Source organism: Bombus terrestris, chromosome 15 (assembly GCF_910591885.1).
Source record: "Bombus terrestris chromosome 15, iyBomTerr1.2, whole genome shotgun sequence".
In the NCBI taxonomy this organism is placed as follows: Eukaryota; Metazoa; Arthropoda; class Insecta; order Hymenoptera; family Apidae; genus Bombus; species Bombus terrestris.
The window spans coordinates 5,628,801-5,647,979 of record NC_063283.1 but is presented as its reverse complement, the minus strand read 5'-3'; the positions used below and the strand labels follow the sequence as shown (position 1 = coordinate 5,647,979).

Sequence of the window (19,179 nt, the reverse complement as noted above, 5' to 3'; positions counted from 1 at the left end):
TCCAGTTTCCAACGTCTAGTGACAAGAAAATAAGATACTACAAGACGCCGCGATTACACGCAACTACAAGCAACACGCCTGTAACGGAACCGTATAAAACTGTATACATACCTCCTTTTCTTCATTTTTCCCGCGGACAGTACAAGTTCTAAATTGCAAGCTGCAGATGCTATAAATTCATCTCGATGTCTTTGGCTTATATAGTTCTTACCATCGTCATCGTTTTCCATTAAAAAGAAAAAAGCGGCTGGTCAGTTTTGGCGCGAAACGCCGAGTAATTCAAACGCAATTATCCGATCGTGAGGCGATTATCGATCGAAAGTCGATTAGGAGACCATGGTAATTGCAGATAAGCATCCTTTTATTACTGATGTTCAAGACAAAAGTAACGTATTATTATAAGTAACTTCAGAGTCACAAAGAGCGTACTGCGGAAAATTGCTGGAATTTATCAGCCGAGCAGACGGCGAACAGAACTTGTCGCAGAATATCTTTATGGCTCAATCAGCGTTTGCAAATCGTTCGTAAATCATGGTTTCTTATGGCGGGGAGGGAAATAAAGGCGCGTTTTTCCGTCGTCGACGAGATGAGTTATCGCGCGCGCATGCTAGGGAAAATTTAAACGCGCGCTCGAGGGCGTTCAAGCCGATTTAATGGAGGGCACGGACGACAGAATTATTACTGGTGGGTAGAATGGCTTGGACAGAAGGTCGAAGGAAATTGAGGGGTTCGATAGTGAGATCGATCGATGTGCACTCTAAATTGACGTTTATTTAATGGATACTAATCCAGTAAAGCTCTAGGTGGCCGTGTAGTTTGTATTTATGAACGTGGATGAAGGTAAGAACAATTTCATACAGTGCGTTTACGCTGCATTTCCATTTATTATCTGTAACCTGACCTCATTGTCTGAAAACAGTTCACGAAGCTGTTATTACACGGTTCGCTCGGGTTAGTCACGTTACTCGAATTTTACTTGAAGTAATTTGAGATCTACTTTAAATACTGCTCTTCATTTGAAATATCGTTCCGAGATTCAAGCGAAATTGAGCTTTTTTCAACTGTTCCCTCATGGTCGTAGTATCGTTCATGCCAATCGTTGGTGCTAAAATAAACCAAGTGTAGAAGAACTTTGTGTTCAATCGTACCGGGAGCATTACACTTCAGCAGGGAAAAGTCTCTTTCTTCTCTTCTGTAGCTACTTATTTTAACCGATTGTCAGATTCCAATTATATCAAACAATTTTTTCTCACATCATATTTCCTTGTCTCAATCAACCATTCTTTTGTAATATTATCTTTTTAATACTTTACGTAATGCCTGCCATTGTTACACGCATTTAAACATGCAGCATTTCTTGCAATTCTAGTTTAAATTGTCCATTACATGAGACTAAGTTGCTTGAACTCAAGCAACTTCAACTTAGATAGCTTAAATTGTGCGTGTGTGAATACAAACTTAGATCAAGCAATCAAACCTGAACAAAGCATCAGAGTAACAAAGATATTCATTTTATAAATATAATCAGGTTTCTTATTACGTGATTGGAATTTTTTAATTCTTCCAACATTATTAATGTTGTGTAACGTAAGTCAGCAATTTTTTCGAAAGATGATTCATGAGATTAATATTCAATTTCAAATTACTTATCTAAATTTAAAGACCATACAAGTTTAATACTGTTGCAAAGCGAATCATTCGCTTTTATCGATCTCAATATATCATTCGAGCCATATCGTTCCGGCTGTAATAAAAGCCGCTTGAATAGATCGATAGTCATCTATCGACCGTTTTATCTCGCTCGACATACCTTCTAACGAGGGTTAAAAAATACGAGACCGACGCTTGTCTGGACGAAAGTCATAGGATTAGAAAGCCGTATTATTTATGCAGAAATTTCACGCGTTTCTGCCCCCGATTTGCGGTTAATCGTCCAAGAATGCGTTGCGTATCCTGTCGTAAAGGAAGACCGTGGCCTCGTCCTTCACGCCCACCACAGCTTTCATTCCTTGTACCTTCTTTTGTGATACCACTGCATAAGTGCTGCTTCGAAAATTCTAAAACCTTTCAGATTTCAAGAGATTTCAAGTTTCATTAAAAGTTCTAAATTTTCGAATCTTCGAAGTTCCACACTTCCGAATCTTTTAATCTTTTAATCTTCAAAGCGCTGAATTAAAATTTTCCAGTTTCTGCATTCCCGAAGTTTCAAATAAGAATCTCCAAATTTCTGGGTCCCGAGAGATCCCTACGCTCGCGGATTTTTAAATTCCGAGATCTTCGATATTTCCTATTTCCAAATTTCCAAGTGTTCACATTTAGAGAAACGAGAAGCTTGAAAAATTATTTCATAAAATACCGTGTATTTCTAACTATTTTAATAGATAGATCCTTTTTCCTGCGTACTCCTCCAAAGGCAAAGAGCAGACGTTCGATGCGTCACGAGCCAATAATTTGTGTCCCCCCATGGGTGTCATCCTCTTTTTACCCTTTCGAATTTACCCCGGCGGAGGCTTCATCCAGTCATCTTGTGTCGTTCGTCCCGACGTTTTTTTCCCGATCGTCTAGGAGGCTAGAAGCGTCACGTGCCGCTCGAGAATCTGGAAGAACCGGATGCATTCGCGGTGATGGCGCGTAAAAGATTCATTTCTTCCTCGCTCCGTATCCACGTGGAAAGAGAAGAGACTCTCGGTCTTCTATTTTCATCTGTACCCTCGATTGTCGAACTACGCCAGCGCGTTGTTACATTTCCATCGCTCATACCCCTCTCTTTTTTTCTTTTTTTTTTTTAAATTACTTATTCATTTCGTCATCTTACCGGCATTTTATAACTAGTTTTTTGATATTTTATAGCGGAGTTTGAAGAAATATCAATTTCGTAGTAGCGATCATTCACGTAGATTGTTTTCTTTCTTTTCGATGTGTTATTTCTTTGGCTCTTTCTGTTTTCCCTTCCATTTCCTCTTTTTTTTTTTTTTTTTTTTTAACTTAGGTGCTTGTTCAGGTGTGCGCTTATGATGAGTCCGGTTCTTGCATTTCACTTGCTGGTGGATAGCTTGGATTTGTTTGGCTTATTTGATTTGCTATGATTGATGGCGTAATTGAAGCAGGAAGAATGTGGCTATTTAATTGGTATAAATGTTTGTGAAAGGGGACCATATAATATGTATTTATGTAGTTAGATCATTTCGATTAAAATAATTAATTTATGAAGTACATATTACGCTATATTATATCATAATTTAGTAATAAAAGTCAGTAAAGACCAATAATAAAATTCAGTTCGTGAGAACGACTTCAATATATCTGTCCAATTTCTTACTTTACTGGTTATCCATATCTTATTTTCTACATTTACTTATCGCGCCTGTGTATCTCGTCCTGGCAACGCAACAACATGCAGCCACTGCAATTTAATAACAAAAATTAGAAACCAGTACACCACCCTACAACCGTTTCATAAATTATCACTTTTACTAATTTCCATATGAATAGAAGACCACGCGTCGTCCCAATGCTTTTTCCAGTAAAACAGAGATACAGCTACAAGCGAGGTATAACGTGAGAATTTGTGTTACATGTTCCGAAGTACAAACCGTTAGAAACATCAAATTTTCTTATTCCCTTCACGTAAAGATGAATTTAAAACAATAATCGTAGGAATTATTTAATAATATATTCAATTCAATTATCGGCTTTAATTACACATAAAAAGATCCTTTATTGTAATATTTCCATACAAACATCCTCATACATGTATTAGTATACATGAGATACAGAAGCTTTCAAATTCAAATTCATTCATTAAAAATGCTGGTACAATTATATACAAACACTTATGTAATGTGTAAATTCTATATAAATATAATTAACATTCTCCACTTCAGAAAATATAATTGTACTCTGTGTTACGAATGCCTTATCTTTCATTATATCGTCTACTTATCTTGTAAAGTTTATTTGACCAAGGGAGAGAATTGAATTAGCACGCGAAAATATACATAAGATTGCGTACGTTTAATGTGCATAGTATACGATATGTTCGCTGTTAATACAAATTAATTATAACATACAATTAAAATTTTCCAGTAAAAGACATAGTTGCATTCTGTATTACAAGTTAAACGTATCGTGGAAGCATCATCTTTCATTATATTCTATGTGTATTTATGAATCTATTTAGTAAACTTTATTTGAGAACTATAGTATTTAGATTCAGTATATCCATTTTTGAAAAATATTGAGATATTTACTACAATCTGTTTCCCTTACATTCCTGATTTTACTGTGTCAAAGACCAGTCTGAATTGCCATGTCCACATTCAATTTAGTTTCAAACGTGTCCATGTCTATCTCATACCAAAACTTGTCTTGTCCTGCAGTGGAGTATTTCAAACTCAATCTTAAAAATTACCATTTATAACATTGACAGAACTAGCTATATATTAATGTAAATTGAATCTATGAGAATCAATAAAACTGATATACATATGTACCAAGAGCTAATGTTAAGAATTAGAAATTATCTGATGCTGACAAGCTTCTGACAAATATCATGATAATGATTGCCGAAACATTAATAATTTTTTATATTATGAAAACGTAATTGATAGCGCGGCTATAGGTTTGGTTCATGATTTTGAAAATGCGTTAATTGTGTGAAGAAAGCAGGAGTAACAATTCTAAACTCTTATCTAAACTTCTGTTTAACGTCGAAAAAAGAATATCCTATCTGTACTTTGCATTATTTATTTTCTACAGTTATTTCTGTCTTTTTATCATTGCATGACTCTACTTGAATACATGAGTAAAGATTTCACTTTAATAACTAACTCTTATCATTAATTATATTAAATAATTACTGGATTTATTTTGCGATTATATTTAACTTTTATAATAAATTAACTTTTATAATATTTTATAAAAGTAATTCTTTTTCTTTTTTGAATGATAATTTCAATTAATAAATATTACTACTATGTTTTGCAGAAGGTATGTTTAAAATTTTACTTTAAATATTTAAAAATTAAAATCCATAAATATCTCAAATAGTTTACAGTGAACATAGCTAATTTTGAAATTACACTGAAAATTTGAAAATTCAAATTTAAAAGTTCAAATTTGAAAATTTAAAAATTCAAATTTAAAAATTCAAATTTATAAATTCAAATTAGAAAATTTAAAAATTCAAATTTGAAAATTCAAATTTAAAAGTTCAAATTTGAAAATTTAAAAATTCAAATTTGAAAATTAAAATTTAAAAATTCAAATTTGAAAATTTAAAAATCCAAATTTGAAAATTCAAATTTAAAAATTCAAATTTGAAAATTTAAAAATTCAAATTTGAAAATTCAAATTTAAAAATTCAAATTTGAAAATTTAAAAATTCAAATTTGAGAATTCAAATTTAAAAGTTCAAATTTGAAAATTTGAAAATTCAAATTTAAAAATTCAAATTTGAAAGTTCAAATTTAAAAATTCAAATTTAAAAATTCAAATTTGAAGATTTAAAAATTCAAATTTAAAAATTCAAATTTATAAATTCAAATTAGAAAATTTAAAAATTCAAATTTGAAAATTCAAATTTAAAAGTTCAAATTTGAAAATTTAAAAATTCAAATTTGAAAATTCAAATTTAAAAATTCAAATTTGAAAATTTAAAAATCCAAATTTGAAAATTCAAATTTAAAAATTCAAATTTGAAAATTTAAAAATTCAAATTTGAAAATTCAAATTTAAAAATTCAAATTTAAAAATTCAAATTTGAAAATTCAAATTTAAAAATTCAAATTTAAAAATCCAAATTTGAAAATTCAAATTTAAAAATTCAAATTTGAAAATTTAAAAATTCAAATTTGAAAACTCAAATTTAAAAATTCAAATTTAAAAATTCAAATTTGAAAGTTCAAATTTGAAAGTTCAAATTTAAAAATTCAAATTTAGAAATTCAAATTTGAAAATTTAAAAATTCAAATTTGAAAATTGAAATTTAAAAATTCAAATTTAAAAATTTAAAAATTCAAATTTGAGAATTCAAATTTAAAAGTTCAAATTTGAAAATTTGAAAATTCAAATTTAAAAATTCAAATTTGAAAGTTCAAATTTAAAAATTCAAATTTAAAAATTCAAATTCGAAAATTTAAAAATTCAAATTTAAAAATTCAAATTTATAAATTCAAATTAGAAAATTTAAAAATTCAAATTTGAAAATTCAAATTTAAAAGTTCAAATTTGAAAATTTAAAAATTCAAATTTGAAAATTAAAATTTAAAAATTCAAATTTGAAAATTTAAAAATCCAAATTTGAAAATTCAAATTTAAAAATTCAAATTTGAAAATTTAAAAATTCAAATTTGAAAATTCAAATTTAAAAATTCAAATTTAAAAATTCAAATTTGAAAATTTAAAAATTCAAATTTGAAAATTCAAATTTAAAAATTCAAATTTGAAAATCCAAATTTGAAAATTCAAATTTAAAAATTCAAATTTGAAAATTTAAAAATTCAAATTTGAAAACTCAAATTTAAAAATTCAAATTTAAAAATTCAAATTTAAAAATTCAAATTTGAAAGTTCAAATTTGAAAGTTCAAATTTAAAAATTCAAATTTAGAAATTCAAATTTGAAAATTTAAAAATTCAAATTTGAAAATTGAAATTTAAAAATTCAAATTTAAAAATTCAAATTTAAAAATTCAAATTTGAAAATTCAAATTTAAAAAATTCAAATTTAAAAATTCAAATTTGAAAATTTAAAAATTCAAATTTGAAAGTTCAAATTTGAAAATTTAGAAATTCAAATTTAAAAATTCAAATTTGAAAATTTAAAAATTCAAATTTGAAAATTCAAATTTGAAAATTCAAATTTAAAAATTCAAATTTAAAAATTCAAATTTGAAAATTCAAATTTAAAAATTCAAATTTGAAAATTTAAAAATTCATATTTGAAAATTCAAATTTAAGAATTCAAATTTAAGAATTCAAATTTAAAAATTCAAATTTGAAAATTCAAATTTAAAAATTCAAATTTGAAAATTTAAGAATTCAAATTTGAAAATTCAAATTTGAAACTGTTCGTGTCGGCTCGTGCCATCTCTCCCTTCCCCTTTCCCCACTCGTTGGCGACGCAAACCTGTTGCGCAGGGGTTTATTCTTCTGCCGAAAATCAGTGCGTTAGGATGTATTATCACGTTGAAAGTATGTCATATTCATTAACTACGTAGTAATTCAATTTCGACTTTGCAACCATTTCTACGCTACGATTAACTTCATTTCCTCAGTACGTATATGTTTAATCGTTCCTTTAACCATTATTATCGTGAAGTCAAGTAGTTATTCGATATATTGTTATAGTTTTTTCGTTGTCGTCGCATCGGTGGCCATATTTGAAGGTTAGAGTTATCGCCAATTATAAGTACCTTGTACAACGAGCTTTTGAATTCAATTATTGTTTTATTTTTATACAATTGATTTTAATAATTGCTAATTATTGGTTTATCGTATATTTGCTTTAAACTGTTGGTTTTGTTTTCTGCAGATTGTTGGCTGGTTGCATGGATGAAATTGAGAGAATAGGAGTTCGCAATATGGACGTCGCAGGTGATCTATGATCGATAAGTCAAATTTATGGAAGCCAGTAGAGAGACACCATTGATGATTTACAGTCAACTCGTTAATATTTCACGCAGGATTTGGTAATGTTTGCATTTTGATGATATGTATAACACAGATAGATGTTTAGTACTAGCTTTTAACTGTTCTATCTACACTACATAATTTTGTAAGTTCAGAGAACTGTATTTAAAATTTACGAAGTTCGATACCTACTCGATATTTAATAGCAGAAAAAGACTGAATATTTCTGCTTTCTTTCATAATATTATCATGAATTCGTATTCCGTAGACATGGTTGAATAAACATGGTTGAATTGGTTAAATATATTTTTATGAAAATGAAGTTAGAACAGTTAAGAAGTATGACGACAGTATGCATACGTTTATATCCACTTCTTATTGATTCATTGCTAATATTAGTAGATAGATAAGTTGCTATTTAATAGGAAACACTGTTAACATTATTACAAGATTCTACTTTCTATTGATATTAATTTGTTTCTATACAAATAAATTGGTAATTAATGTATGCATAATTAAGAATGGTATTTAAGTAAATAAAGAAGTATAAAGTAGATAAGTAGAAAATAGATACTTAATTAAGTAGATAAAATAATATACTTCTTTATGAGAGATATTTTACTTCCTTAATTTATTTTAAATATCAGTTATTCTAAATTTTCATTTTAATGAGGAAATAACATTTACAATCTTTATGTTAAAAATAAATGAAATGAAGTCTCATACAGAGTTATACAAGTAGTTAAAAATTTAATTTGAACTTTGAATTTGAAACTTTATTTAATTAATGAATAAATGAATAAATTAATCGTTTTACATGATGATTAATTTAATCATTATGCCTAGTGATTCAATCAATCACTTTGTATAGTAATCAAATTAATCAGTTTGCGAACATACATCAAAAGGAGAATTTGTTTATAAATTGATGTTTGAAATTGAACATTAATTTTTGCTCATAAATGGACAATCATCATTTGATATACAATTATTAATTGCATCAATGTGATAAAGTTTCATGTATACTTATTGTTAATTATATCACCGTGTCATGGTTATGAATTATACAGTATGTGTAGCAAGTAATCTGAACTAGTTACTTGCGATCATGATTACGCAGTTACGTAGCTAAATGATTTACAAGGTTGCAAATTAAAATTTATTAGAATGTAATTCTCTTAATTGAATATTCATGGTAATTCGTAACTCAATGATTGGTAATTTAATTGTAAAAATAAAAGAGGATCGGATTAACATACGTCTATCTGCTTTTTAGATAGCGTATCCTAATCAGCTTAAAGTTATTGTTTGTAAGAAAATACACACGATATATCATAGGATTATCCTACATTTGCTTACTTGAATTCTGACAGGTTCTAAAACGCAAAGCTTCGTAAACTAAAGTTTTAAAGCTTTCAAAGTTAAATGTTAAAACATAGGAAGATATATTTTGAAGCTTCACGAAGCTGCGAGAGCTCAACCTTCAAGAATGAAACTTCAAAGCTTCGAAATCTGCATTTTAACACTATCCTTACAGGGCCCGAAGAAATGATCGGTTTCAAAATTTAATTTAAAATTGTACATTCATTGTTACTTCTTTTGTTCATACAACTTTGTGTTAATTCTTATATTATCTGATTAATCAGTTTCTCAATTTTTGTTAATATAAGAATTTACATAAATTTAGACGAACAAAAGGAATAACAATGAATGTACAATTGTAAATCAAATTCTGAAGCCGAGCCTGGTAACGTTTTAGTGTTAAACCTGCGAAAACTAAATGGAGGAGGAGATTGCAAAAGGTAAGTCGCAGAACTTCAAACATTCAGACTTTAATCATCAGAACGAAACGCATTGCGTGTCAGGTCTAACCTTGCGTGTCAAGTGGAAGCAGGAAGCGTCGTCGTCGTCTGCATGAACTAATCCTGTATAACTACTATCCAGGCACCATCTAAAATCTAGAAGACCCTAGGAGTCCGCAAACAGTTGCCAACGATAACGATAAAGTTATCTATGTTTCCTGAATACAAATGAGCGTATTATGTAAATCTACTTTCCATCGAAACATCCGAATCGAAGTTTTATTAGAGAAAAATGAATGTGGGAGCTGGTACGTTGCAAGTGTACATGGGTGGGAATTAAGATAAAAACGCTATTAAAGGGTACAAGATGCTTCAAACTTACGTATGCAAATGGTAATTGTTATTAGAAAGAGGAGCGCAGTTTCTGAAATTGCTCGGATTAAGTTGTAACGTTTTTTCAAATGGCCGTTGATACAGACATCAAAGCATCTATTTATTTGAACGATGTGTATAAGTTTCTTTTATTTAGGATTTTATGTACTTATATGTACCCTTCGTTACCGATAAGGGTTCTTTTATTTTCTTAGAAAGTGAGACTCGCTTCTTACTTGCACCTGCCACGCTATATGTATGTCTGATACGAGTTTTCTATGTAATTTAAGGGCGTTCGTTATTCCTGTAATGATGTTTGATATTTATAGTTTCTGCAGTTAGAAGATTCTACAAACTGCCTTTATGTTCTTCTTTTACTTTTCCCCGTTCTTAGTTATTTTCTGGAAAAATTGTACATATCTCGATTCTACGGAGTGAGACTGCTGTTGCTAATTAGTTTCTTGCGATTCGCGAGATGGAATGTTATTCGATATTGTAGTATACGATCACTGCAATATTTTATATCTTCGTTATAGCCTCTCAACCACCTTCGAAACCAATTATATTTATTTATATAATATTAATCGTCACATCAAATAAATTATACGTATTACAGATACGTATACAGTACACCAAACAGCATAAAAATTGTTTTTTTAATTTATTCACTTCTTCAAGAGTCTAAGTCTTAAACTTGATCTGCCTTCCTGAGAGAACCAAAGAACGCATTTTGGTTCATGAAAAACCATAGACTCTAATCTTAGCATCTTAATCTCTACCTAATCCGACCTCGTATATCAATTCATACGTATACAGGGTGTCTCATCTAACACTGCCACCTCAGATACTTTCATATTTGTGGCGATACAGGAAAGTGTCCCTACGGTACTGTGCTTTTGTCCAGTCGATGTTGCGAGGGTCTTGAAACGTCCATTAAAAGTGACATTAAGATTTGTAAATTTTAAAGTCTCTTTCTCCACAGTGGATAATACAAAAGACACGAGTTTATAGTGTTTCAAAAACGTCTAAATATTAGTTACGAGAATATGTAATAACGAATGGACGTATTGATTAAAAAATCTTAATGCCACCTTTACAGGACGTTTTAAAATCATCGACAGGTCGAATAGATATAAAAGCACAGCACGTACACCTCGATACCGTACAGATATCGTCACAGATAAGACAGTAATCAAAGGTGGCAGAGTCAGACGAGACACCCTGTTTATTATCCTGTACTATTTATCTTGGAACAATTTTCTAAACCACCCTGTATAACTTCAAAAGCAAGCTTCGCCCGCCTCATCCCACGAATCATACACACTTCATAAACCATTTTTCTTGAAAGTAGATCTGCAACTCTTCAGAACCTTAAGACGTCCCTGTTATTTAAAAATCCCGCCTTCGTTCGCATTAACGCGAGAAGCGGTTTTATTAAAAAGAAATCACAAGGCGTGTGTATGGCGAGGCTTCTCGAGGTCGAACAACGTTATCTAACGAGATAAACGCCAATCCAATAAACATTGTAGAAAGAGCAGAAGCGGCTTAGCTGTCCGTCGAGAGGGGAGCGTGCAATTATACGAATGCTTATTAAAACGCAGCCGCTTTATCGCCGCTAATTTCACGTGAAACGGGCAGAAAATTGAGTTTCTTGGTTTCTGCGAGGCATGTGCTGGTGAAATAAGAGGACAGAGCCAGCGGGAAATGCCGGTTCCGAAAAATAAACGACGAGGCTCAAAGATGGAATACACGACAGTAGGTGGTGCAAAGAGAGCAAACCGAAGGATTCAGAGCTGGTTGTGGTTTAATGACCTCTGCTATCCTCTTTTTTCTCGCGTATCTCGTATGAGATAATGCGATGCACATGCTTACGGAACATTTATTTATTTTTTCCGCAAAATTGAACATCGGAGACGATTCGTATTTGCGAGAGACTTGCTCATTTTTGGTGCTTCGTCGATTGAACTTGTTGCGCTTGTTCGGTCGAGGGGATGAATTTTTGGGAGAGAAGAGAGTTAGTTTCAATGGAAATTGGAATCTCCGATGACCGAACGAGCGCGAGAATGGGAAGAGTAAAAGCGTGGAATATTGTGGAACGTTAAATGTTTCTGGTAGAAGAAACAGTTTGCAAAATTGGGAACGGCGATGAGAAGAATGAGAAAATTAGAATTAACAAGTTGAGAAAGTGACGAACTTTCGGGAATTTGGAAGCTTAGATATTAGAATTAAATATTTGTAAATTTGATATTTTGAAAACTCGAATATTTGAAGATTTAAAATTCAAGCATTTGAAAATGTAATTTAGAGTTAGATAGTTTACCTCAGGATTGAATCTGTTTTTTGGAAAAAAGAATGAGGAATCAGAAAGTCCCAGCATTTAGAAGAAACATATACTTCTTTCCATAGATAAATTGAGTTTATATTTTTCAGAAAGATATTATAAGTAAATAATCAAATAAAAATTTGAGGCTCAATCCCTGAGGAAATTGATTAAACAATTGGTTTTTCAGTCATCGTACACGCCATTAAACGTGACCGTTCAAAAACTTGATAAACATAAGAACTGAAATAACAACAATTACATTTCTACATGGAAACTGTATTTACATTCTGAAAAATCTGTTCTTATATAACCAGTAGTTAAGTTAAAAAAAATTCATGAAAATGAATTGCTTTCATCTCTGTTCCCGACTGCAAGAAAGTAAAATCATCCCTTTTTGGATTGGCCGAATTAAATCGTGACGCGTCCCTCTTGTAATAACTTTCGATCTATCGAAAGTGAACTGCAACGGTACCTTTAATCGTGGACAACTTCTGGAACCTGGTTTACCCAGTTAACTTTTATTTTTACTCTCATAACTTTCTACAAGAGCGAGAAAATATTTTCGAACTTTTCCCTTCTGTATTTTCCATTTAAATTCCATCCTCACTTTCGTTCGTCTTTATGTTTAATCTTCTTCACTTATGCAACTCTTTCTGCTTCTTGATCTTCCTCGATGCACGAAGCTTAAATCTTTGTATATTAAGAAACTTTTAAGAAACTATTTTCTAATTTAAAAAAATTAATAATATGGAAATGAGAAAACAGTGATCTTTACTCTAACATGTTTCAATTTATTCAATTTGCAGAAATCAGAAAACGAAAAGAGAACTACTTCTTCCTGCAAAGATTACTCTCAATAACAGCGAAATAAAAAGAAGCAAGCCATCGTACAATGGAATTGTTTTATTAGTAACAGCCTAGTTAGTAAAATTAATGCTTTATCAGTAACATCGCAGCTATTTGAAATTTCACAACGATCTTGAGCAAGTCACTATTAATCGTTATCATAAGGTGAACCAAAATTATAAATAACACTATTGCGAGAATAATTGCGAGCATGATGCTAACAGCTGATTTTTATAAATTATATCAACTTTCCGATTTGTTCTCGTACGAAGATAACAGACAACCGGAAGCGACGTGGAAACTCATGCAGTTTGATGCGATTAATTGTCCTCGATGGTTGGTAACCAGCTCGATTAGAGCCGCCTTTTAATGAAACCAAATTACCAGCAATTAAATCCTGCGTGTAGATTCATTCGGACCGATCGATCGACGTGACGTCGCGTATTTCCATCGTCTCGTCGTCCGCGTACGGCCTCTGCTGGTGAAGATGGTTGCCGGTGGTCCCTTCTTGCCTCGAATTCGTTTCAGCGTTGTTGAAGTCGTCAGGAACCAAACGTATGACGAAATTGCTCCTCCAATAACGGCGCCATCTACGCCCGTGCAGTCTGATAATTTACACGGTCGCTTAACCAGGTTATTAAGTTGTATCGGTAAATTATTAACCAGATAGATTTATAGAACAGGACTGGTAAATAAGATAAGAACCTGATTACGAGCGTGATTTAGTTAACGAAACCCGATACGATAAATCTGCATTGAATTGGCATAATATTTTTATTTAATGGTAATACACCACTAAATGATAGTTGCGCTATAGTAGTGAATAAATGACAATATTGTAGTTGGAGGTGGAGGTGGAGGTGGAGGCGAGGGGAGGTAAGGCGATTCGAAACAAAAAAGGAACGATGCGAGTAGAAGAGCGAGTTGTTCGATGGAATTCGCCATCACAGTCAGATTAATTTTCTTCGACTATGTATATAAGTATTTGTATGGATTATGGTTTGCAAACTTCCTTTCAGGTAACGTAATACTATCGTGAGGTCGTAAGACGTGAAAATGCAGGGATGTGGTAATTAACGCTAGAGCTACCGCTCGCGTAATAAATGTTCTGTATTATAAATCTGTATGATTCAATTGATGTTAATTCAAATAATTCTATATAATTAATTCTATATAATTGTGTCTCTATGTAAATCAGGATCAATATTGATTTCTGCAGAATTATCTGTATGCTTGCGGTGATTGTAAAAAGAAGCAAATCTAAAATCCGTCGTTTTTGAGGGTTCGATGATACGTCCAATGTTAACACTTGGGTGAATTTCTACACAACCCCACGGTGAAATCAAATTTGATTCATTCTGTGGGATTATGTGCACGAATACCTATGTCCATTTTATACGGTCTGGGAATTTCTTTTTTCTTTTTTGGTTTTTTTGAGGAATATAATATAATACGTGAGATGTAGAAACGGAGGAAAGGAAAATGGTAATGAACACACCTGGCCAGAGTAATTATCCAACCCCAGTAAGCGATTAGAGTAAGGGAACAAGTGGGAAGCATGGCAACGATCATCCAGGGCATCTCTTGCAGGCCTCGTTTTAGCAACATTTTTAGAGCCAGGACACAGATGTAGCAGGAGAACAGGGCTAGTGGCGTGGTGACTAGTAGATACAATATATCTAGAAGCATCTGGAAATATAGCGTTTCCCTTTCAATGAATTATATTTGGGACAAGAATTTGTATTCTTCGAGACAATTTGATTTGATTTCAGAAACATATACAGAGCATATTCAGAAACATATTGGCATAACATTTGTATCACTTCAAAGAATCATTTTTAATCAAAAATTGGATTGCAATTATTTTTTCTAAAGATGAGATTTCGTCAAAGGTTTTCTGAAAAAGAAGGATAATGAATTCTCTGAAAGAATTTCTCCACGACGTAGTGGGAAAATTAAAGCGAAAGTAGTATCATAGTGTACGATTAATTGATTCAAAGAATACTACTTCATAGAAATGAACTTTGATGTTTCTCATAAAAATATGGAATATTGTGAGAATTGTTGACTTATAAAATAATGATAATATGGATCATCTTTAGGTGTGTGGTGAATGATGAACATGTCTTACTTGTCGAGTCACTATCACGGTATTGAACCATATTACAACACTACGAATGATGTTGTGACGTGGTACTCTTTTAGTGGCGTACTTATAGCCGCAAAGCTCGCATCTAGAGTGACCCGATTCTGTCAGCCATCTTTCAAGACATTCTACGTGTACCAACGCTACTGTCCCACGACACCTGTCATATTTATCCAAAATAATAAATGCATTTGAATATTCTATATCAAGAGTCATCGATCATTGCTTTGAATAAATAATTTCATTGAATTATTGAGGCATTTACCAATCTATAATCTATTAATACATTACATTTAGTAAATCAGTTTGAAGCTTGAAAAGATTCTTACCTGAGAATACTGACAGAAAAATTAAACGATTGAGAATGAAATAATAAATGAATTAAGATATTGTTTAACCGAGAATCATCAATCATGTAAGTCTTTTTCGTTTGAATAAATAATTCCTATTGAAGCGTTTACCAATCGATAATTTACTAATACACTACATTTAGCAAATCAATTTGAAGCTACAAAAGCTCTTGGAACGTATCGCAAGAAAGAAAATTCGAAAAATAATCGAAAATAAAAAGAGGAAATAAGAAATCCTTAAAACACTGAAAAGAGTCAGGAAAACAGGGAATTGAATAATTAGAAGCTCGAAGTATCTAGAATTTCCGTCAAATGTAAGAAATTTTTAAATAAATCTTTAGAAACGCGAGAAAAATGCAACGCAATTTCAATTTCAAAAATTCTACCAGCGGATACATCGACGAATTTTCTAAATCATTCTCTTGGCAAATCAGAAATATATTTCTGATTTTATAATTGCATCAGCATCGATGTTAGTCTATGGAAAAGAGTTAAGCATTCGGTAGATCGAACCTGATAATATCTTAATCTAGATGTGACTGAAACTATGTATTCCTGTTATTACAAGATGCAGTGTAGGAATCCGATTAGCCGGACAGATAAATTGTAGTGGACATCGATAAGCTCACTTGCAAGCTGAGATCAAAGGGCCGAGATACGCGTAGGACGATAATGTCGACGTTTGACTGTCAACTCCACGAATAGGTTGGTTCTGTCTTTCGTAACTGGCTCGATTCTCGTCGACCGTTGAGAAGCTGCCCATGTGGCATATTCGACAAATATCTCCGGACACCCGAGACTCTATAAAGAATTTTTGGATATTTTTTGGAAATAATAGAATTCTTAATGTAAAACGTGATCGTTATAATAATATGGAAAAATAATGGAAAAAAGATGATTGGAGAAAAAACTAAGACAGAGAAACGATAGAAAGGTTCATATCGAGGAAACAAAACAAAATGATATGTTTATAGTATAATAGATCACTTGTTTACATAATATAGTACATTTGCAATTTGCCTGTTTTAAAGTGTAGCTTATCGTAAAAATAATTAATAAACTTTTTATAGGATAGAAGAAGAAGAAATGTACGAAATTGATATATTGAAAGAAATGTACATCTTCGTAATGTCTGGGATGTATTTCGATTGAAACTTAAAAAAATCATCACCTGCTCCATATTACCATGAACCTACCATCATCGCTCCCTTTCTGATCGGCCAAGCTTCTCTTTACGCCTCCTTCGTCCCTCGTTCTTTGCTCGATAGAAGCTTTGTGGCCGGACGTCACAGCCTCGACACACGATCGTTTACCACCGAGATTTTGCAACAGGATTTGCTTATCCGTAGACAGATCTGAAACGAGATGACGCGAGTCCCGAAACGGGTTGAGAATGGCCCGCGTCCATGAGATGGTCGATCGAATAGTTGTCCTAACCTGTATCGTTGGCGGCGTCGTCATCAGGCTGATCGTTTGACATCAAAAAGGCGGCTGCGTCATTGTGTCGGGCCGTGGAGCCGTGAATTTTTCGCCGCTGGTTGTCTGTCGCGATCGCGATCAGTCCTGCTGCTTTATTTCGAACGGTGCATCAGGACTGATTCGTCCTGGATCTCGTATCGTGATTTTGTACCTACCGCAACGTCGGACTCAGTGAATCCATCTTTTAACCGTCACGAAACTCGCCGCACCTGATGCGACAGTTGAAGGCTCAACGAAAGCGAGAGTGGAGAGTAAAGGCCTGTTCACACGTGGCAGAAATCAAGAGTAAGAGAAAGTTTAAAGAGAAAGGAGTGAGATAGAAAGTTTGTACAAATTACTAAAATCTATTTAAAATGCTGTTTTTCATCGTCGTAAAACTCAGCACCGAAGAGTAAAGCCTCGTTCACACGTGGCAGAAACGAAAGTGACGTTATAACGATGACTTGTTAATTTTCCAACTGGAAAAATGAGTTGTTAAGAACAAGAAAAGTGGCAGCTGAGTTTGAAACAGAAATTTATACGCGTTAGTTTGATATTAGTAAGTCGATGGTATTTACTTCGTTATTGGGTAAAGCCTCATTCACGTTTGACACGAGACGAATCAATGGTACATAGGGTTAAGTTAAGATTTATGTCGAGATTCATGGAATTTGTGAGTTACAATTTGATACAATACAGCTTCATTGTAGTATTATTGTAGTATATTAACTGTATACTATCAATGTTGTAATTTGACGTTGCGATCGTATTTTATTACTAAATAAAAGAACTGAAATGAATGAAATTATATATAGGTTGCTTGAGTGGAAAATTGCAGATTTATTTGTCGTAGCTTAATATAGTAGGATCACATAGTAACATCAAAATCGATGTACTATCAACTTCGCGATTCGATACTATTTATGTTATTTCTAAGTAGAGTCTCATTCGCGCTTAGCAACGGAAGATTAATGGCGCTTAATGTAGAGTTAAGGTTTACGCGTTTTATTGTCGAATCTAAATATTATAGTTTGAGATTGTAGAAGCTTGTAGTAATTCTACAGTTGGTATACCATTGAAATTATGATTTAACGACTATCTCATTACTGACTAAAGTCTCGCTCACGCCTACGAAAGGTAAATTGATGGTTCGTATACAAATTTAAGTGAGAAGATTATACTGAACTTCGCATAATTCACGTGTAATACTGTGATGTGGAAAAAATCTGTAGTAATATGAAAGGCGCACATCATAATTCATTAGAATTTAAAAATCAAATAAGGCCGTATTTATTCTGGGAAAAAACAGGTTAATAATGTGTAAAACGAGTTAGAGATTTATATTAAAATTCGCATGATGTATGTTATAATTCGTTGTATTAGTCTTGCAACATTATCCAAGCCGTATATCATGTTTCTGTGGAGTTTGAGTATAGATTAAAGTCCTGTTCGCGCTTGAAAGAAACGAAATAATACTATGTAAATTTCAGTGGATAATTTATGTAAGAATTAACATGAATTCTATATTACTGTCTAATAATAATAATACTGACATTGCGTGCGCTAATTTCGTGGAATTTAAGTACCGTGTAAGGCCACGTTCGCACTTGGAAATAGAGCTCAAACATGTGACGTTGAATTCGGTACTTTTTAGAAAGATCTGAATCATCAACACGTTATACTACGTTAATGTGCTATAATTAGACTGTCGATTTTTATGCATTTATGAGAAATTTTAAATTGCAAAAATACACAAAATGCTTGTCATATGCAAAGCATAAAAGATATTCAAAGTGATATACATATTACAATATTTAATAAGTGAAATAAGTTTTCATGTATGTAGGTTACATTTCCTTATATCATGCTGATAATACACACGCATTATAATATATTAATATGATAATATTGATAATACCTACTAATATTGATAATTTGATCATCGAGAAATAAAGCCTTATTCACGCTTGAGAGAGAATGTTATAACAGAAACATAAAAGTTTCTATAGTATAAGGTTGCGATATTATCCATGTTAATGTTGCTTTTATCTACTTAGTTAAACTTCAAATGCTATGTAAAGCTGCATTCACGCTTGAAAAAAGAATCTGGCGATTCAGTTACGGTCTGTAGGGAGATTTGCATCCTCGATACGCTATCTGGTAGTCACATTACCATTGTATTCACATTCCGACTCGCTGCAGATTAAATCCCATTGTTGCCCTATTAAGCCCTATACATACTACGAAAAGAA

General features: G+C 32.1%; 1 protein-coding gene and 1 long non-coding RNA gene across 5 annotated transcripts in view; one reads left to right on the top strand and one right to left on the bottom strand.

The window, feature by feature from the left end:
• The window catches only part of LOC125386462, a 114,412-nt gene that overhangs the window by 53,195 nt on the left and 42,038 nt on the right, over positions 1 to 19,179 (top strand). For 2 of the 3 annotated variants that reach the window (XR_007226624.1, XR_007226623.1), the window contains exons 5-6: positions 7,533 to 7,689; positions 9,168 to 9,432. This is a non-coding gene — a long non-coding RNA (uncharacterized LOC125386462). Of the gene's footprint in view, positions 1 to 7,532; positions 7,690 to 9,167; positions 9,433 to 9,495; positions 10,417 to 19,179 lie in introns of those variants that run through there. The other variant, XR_007226625.1, reaches the window with a different exon arrangement.
• On the bottom strand, positions 12,934 to 17,771 carry LOC105666602 (E3 ubiquitin-protein ligase MARCHF3). Of its 2 annotated transcripts, none has more exons than XM_012317476.3 (6): positions 16,907 to 17,771; positions 16,666 to 16,824; positions 16,099 to 16,270; positions 15,105 to 15,279; positions 14,472 to 14,662; positions 12,934 to 13,578 (listed from the first exon to the last, which is right to left on the bottom strand). In XM_012317476.3, exons 1-6 carry the CDS (start codon positions 16,947 to 16,949, stop codon positions 13,383 to 13,385), a joined length of 936 nt encoding a protein of 311 aa, XP_012172866.2. In that variant the 5' UTR covers positions 16,950 to 17,771; the 3' UTR covers positions 12,934 to 13,382. The 2 variants fall into 2 exon arrangements, with proteins under 2 accessions (XP_012172866.2, XP_020722799.2); XM_020867140.2 differs by having other exon boundaries at positions 12,934 to 13,563.

What these genes read in the sequence shown, in the direction of transcription:
- LOC105666602 (XM_012317476.3), bottom strand. Translation starts at nt 16,949, where the DNA reads ATGTCAAACGATCAGCCTGATGACGACGCCGCCAACGATACAG. An exon ending in CCGTGATAGTGACTCGACAA is followed by an intron (nt 14,663 to 15,104) that starts GTAAGACATGTT and finishes CTATATTTCCAG; the next exon opens with ATGCTTCTAGATATATTGTA. An exon ending in TGGATAATTACTCTGGCCAG is followed by an intron (nt 13,579 to 14,471) that starts GTGTGTTCATTA and finishes GTAAATTATCAG; the next exon opens with ACTGCACGGGCGTAGATGGC.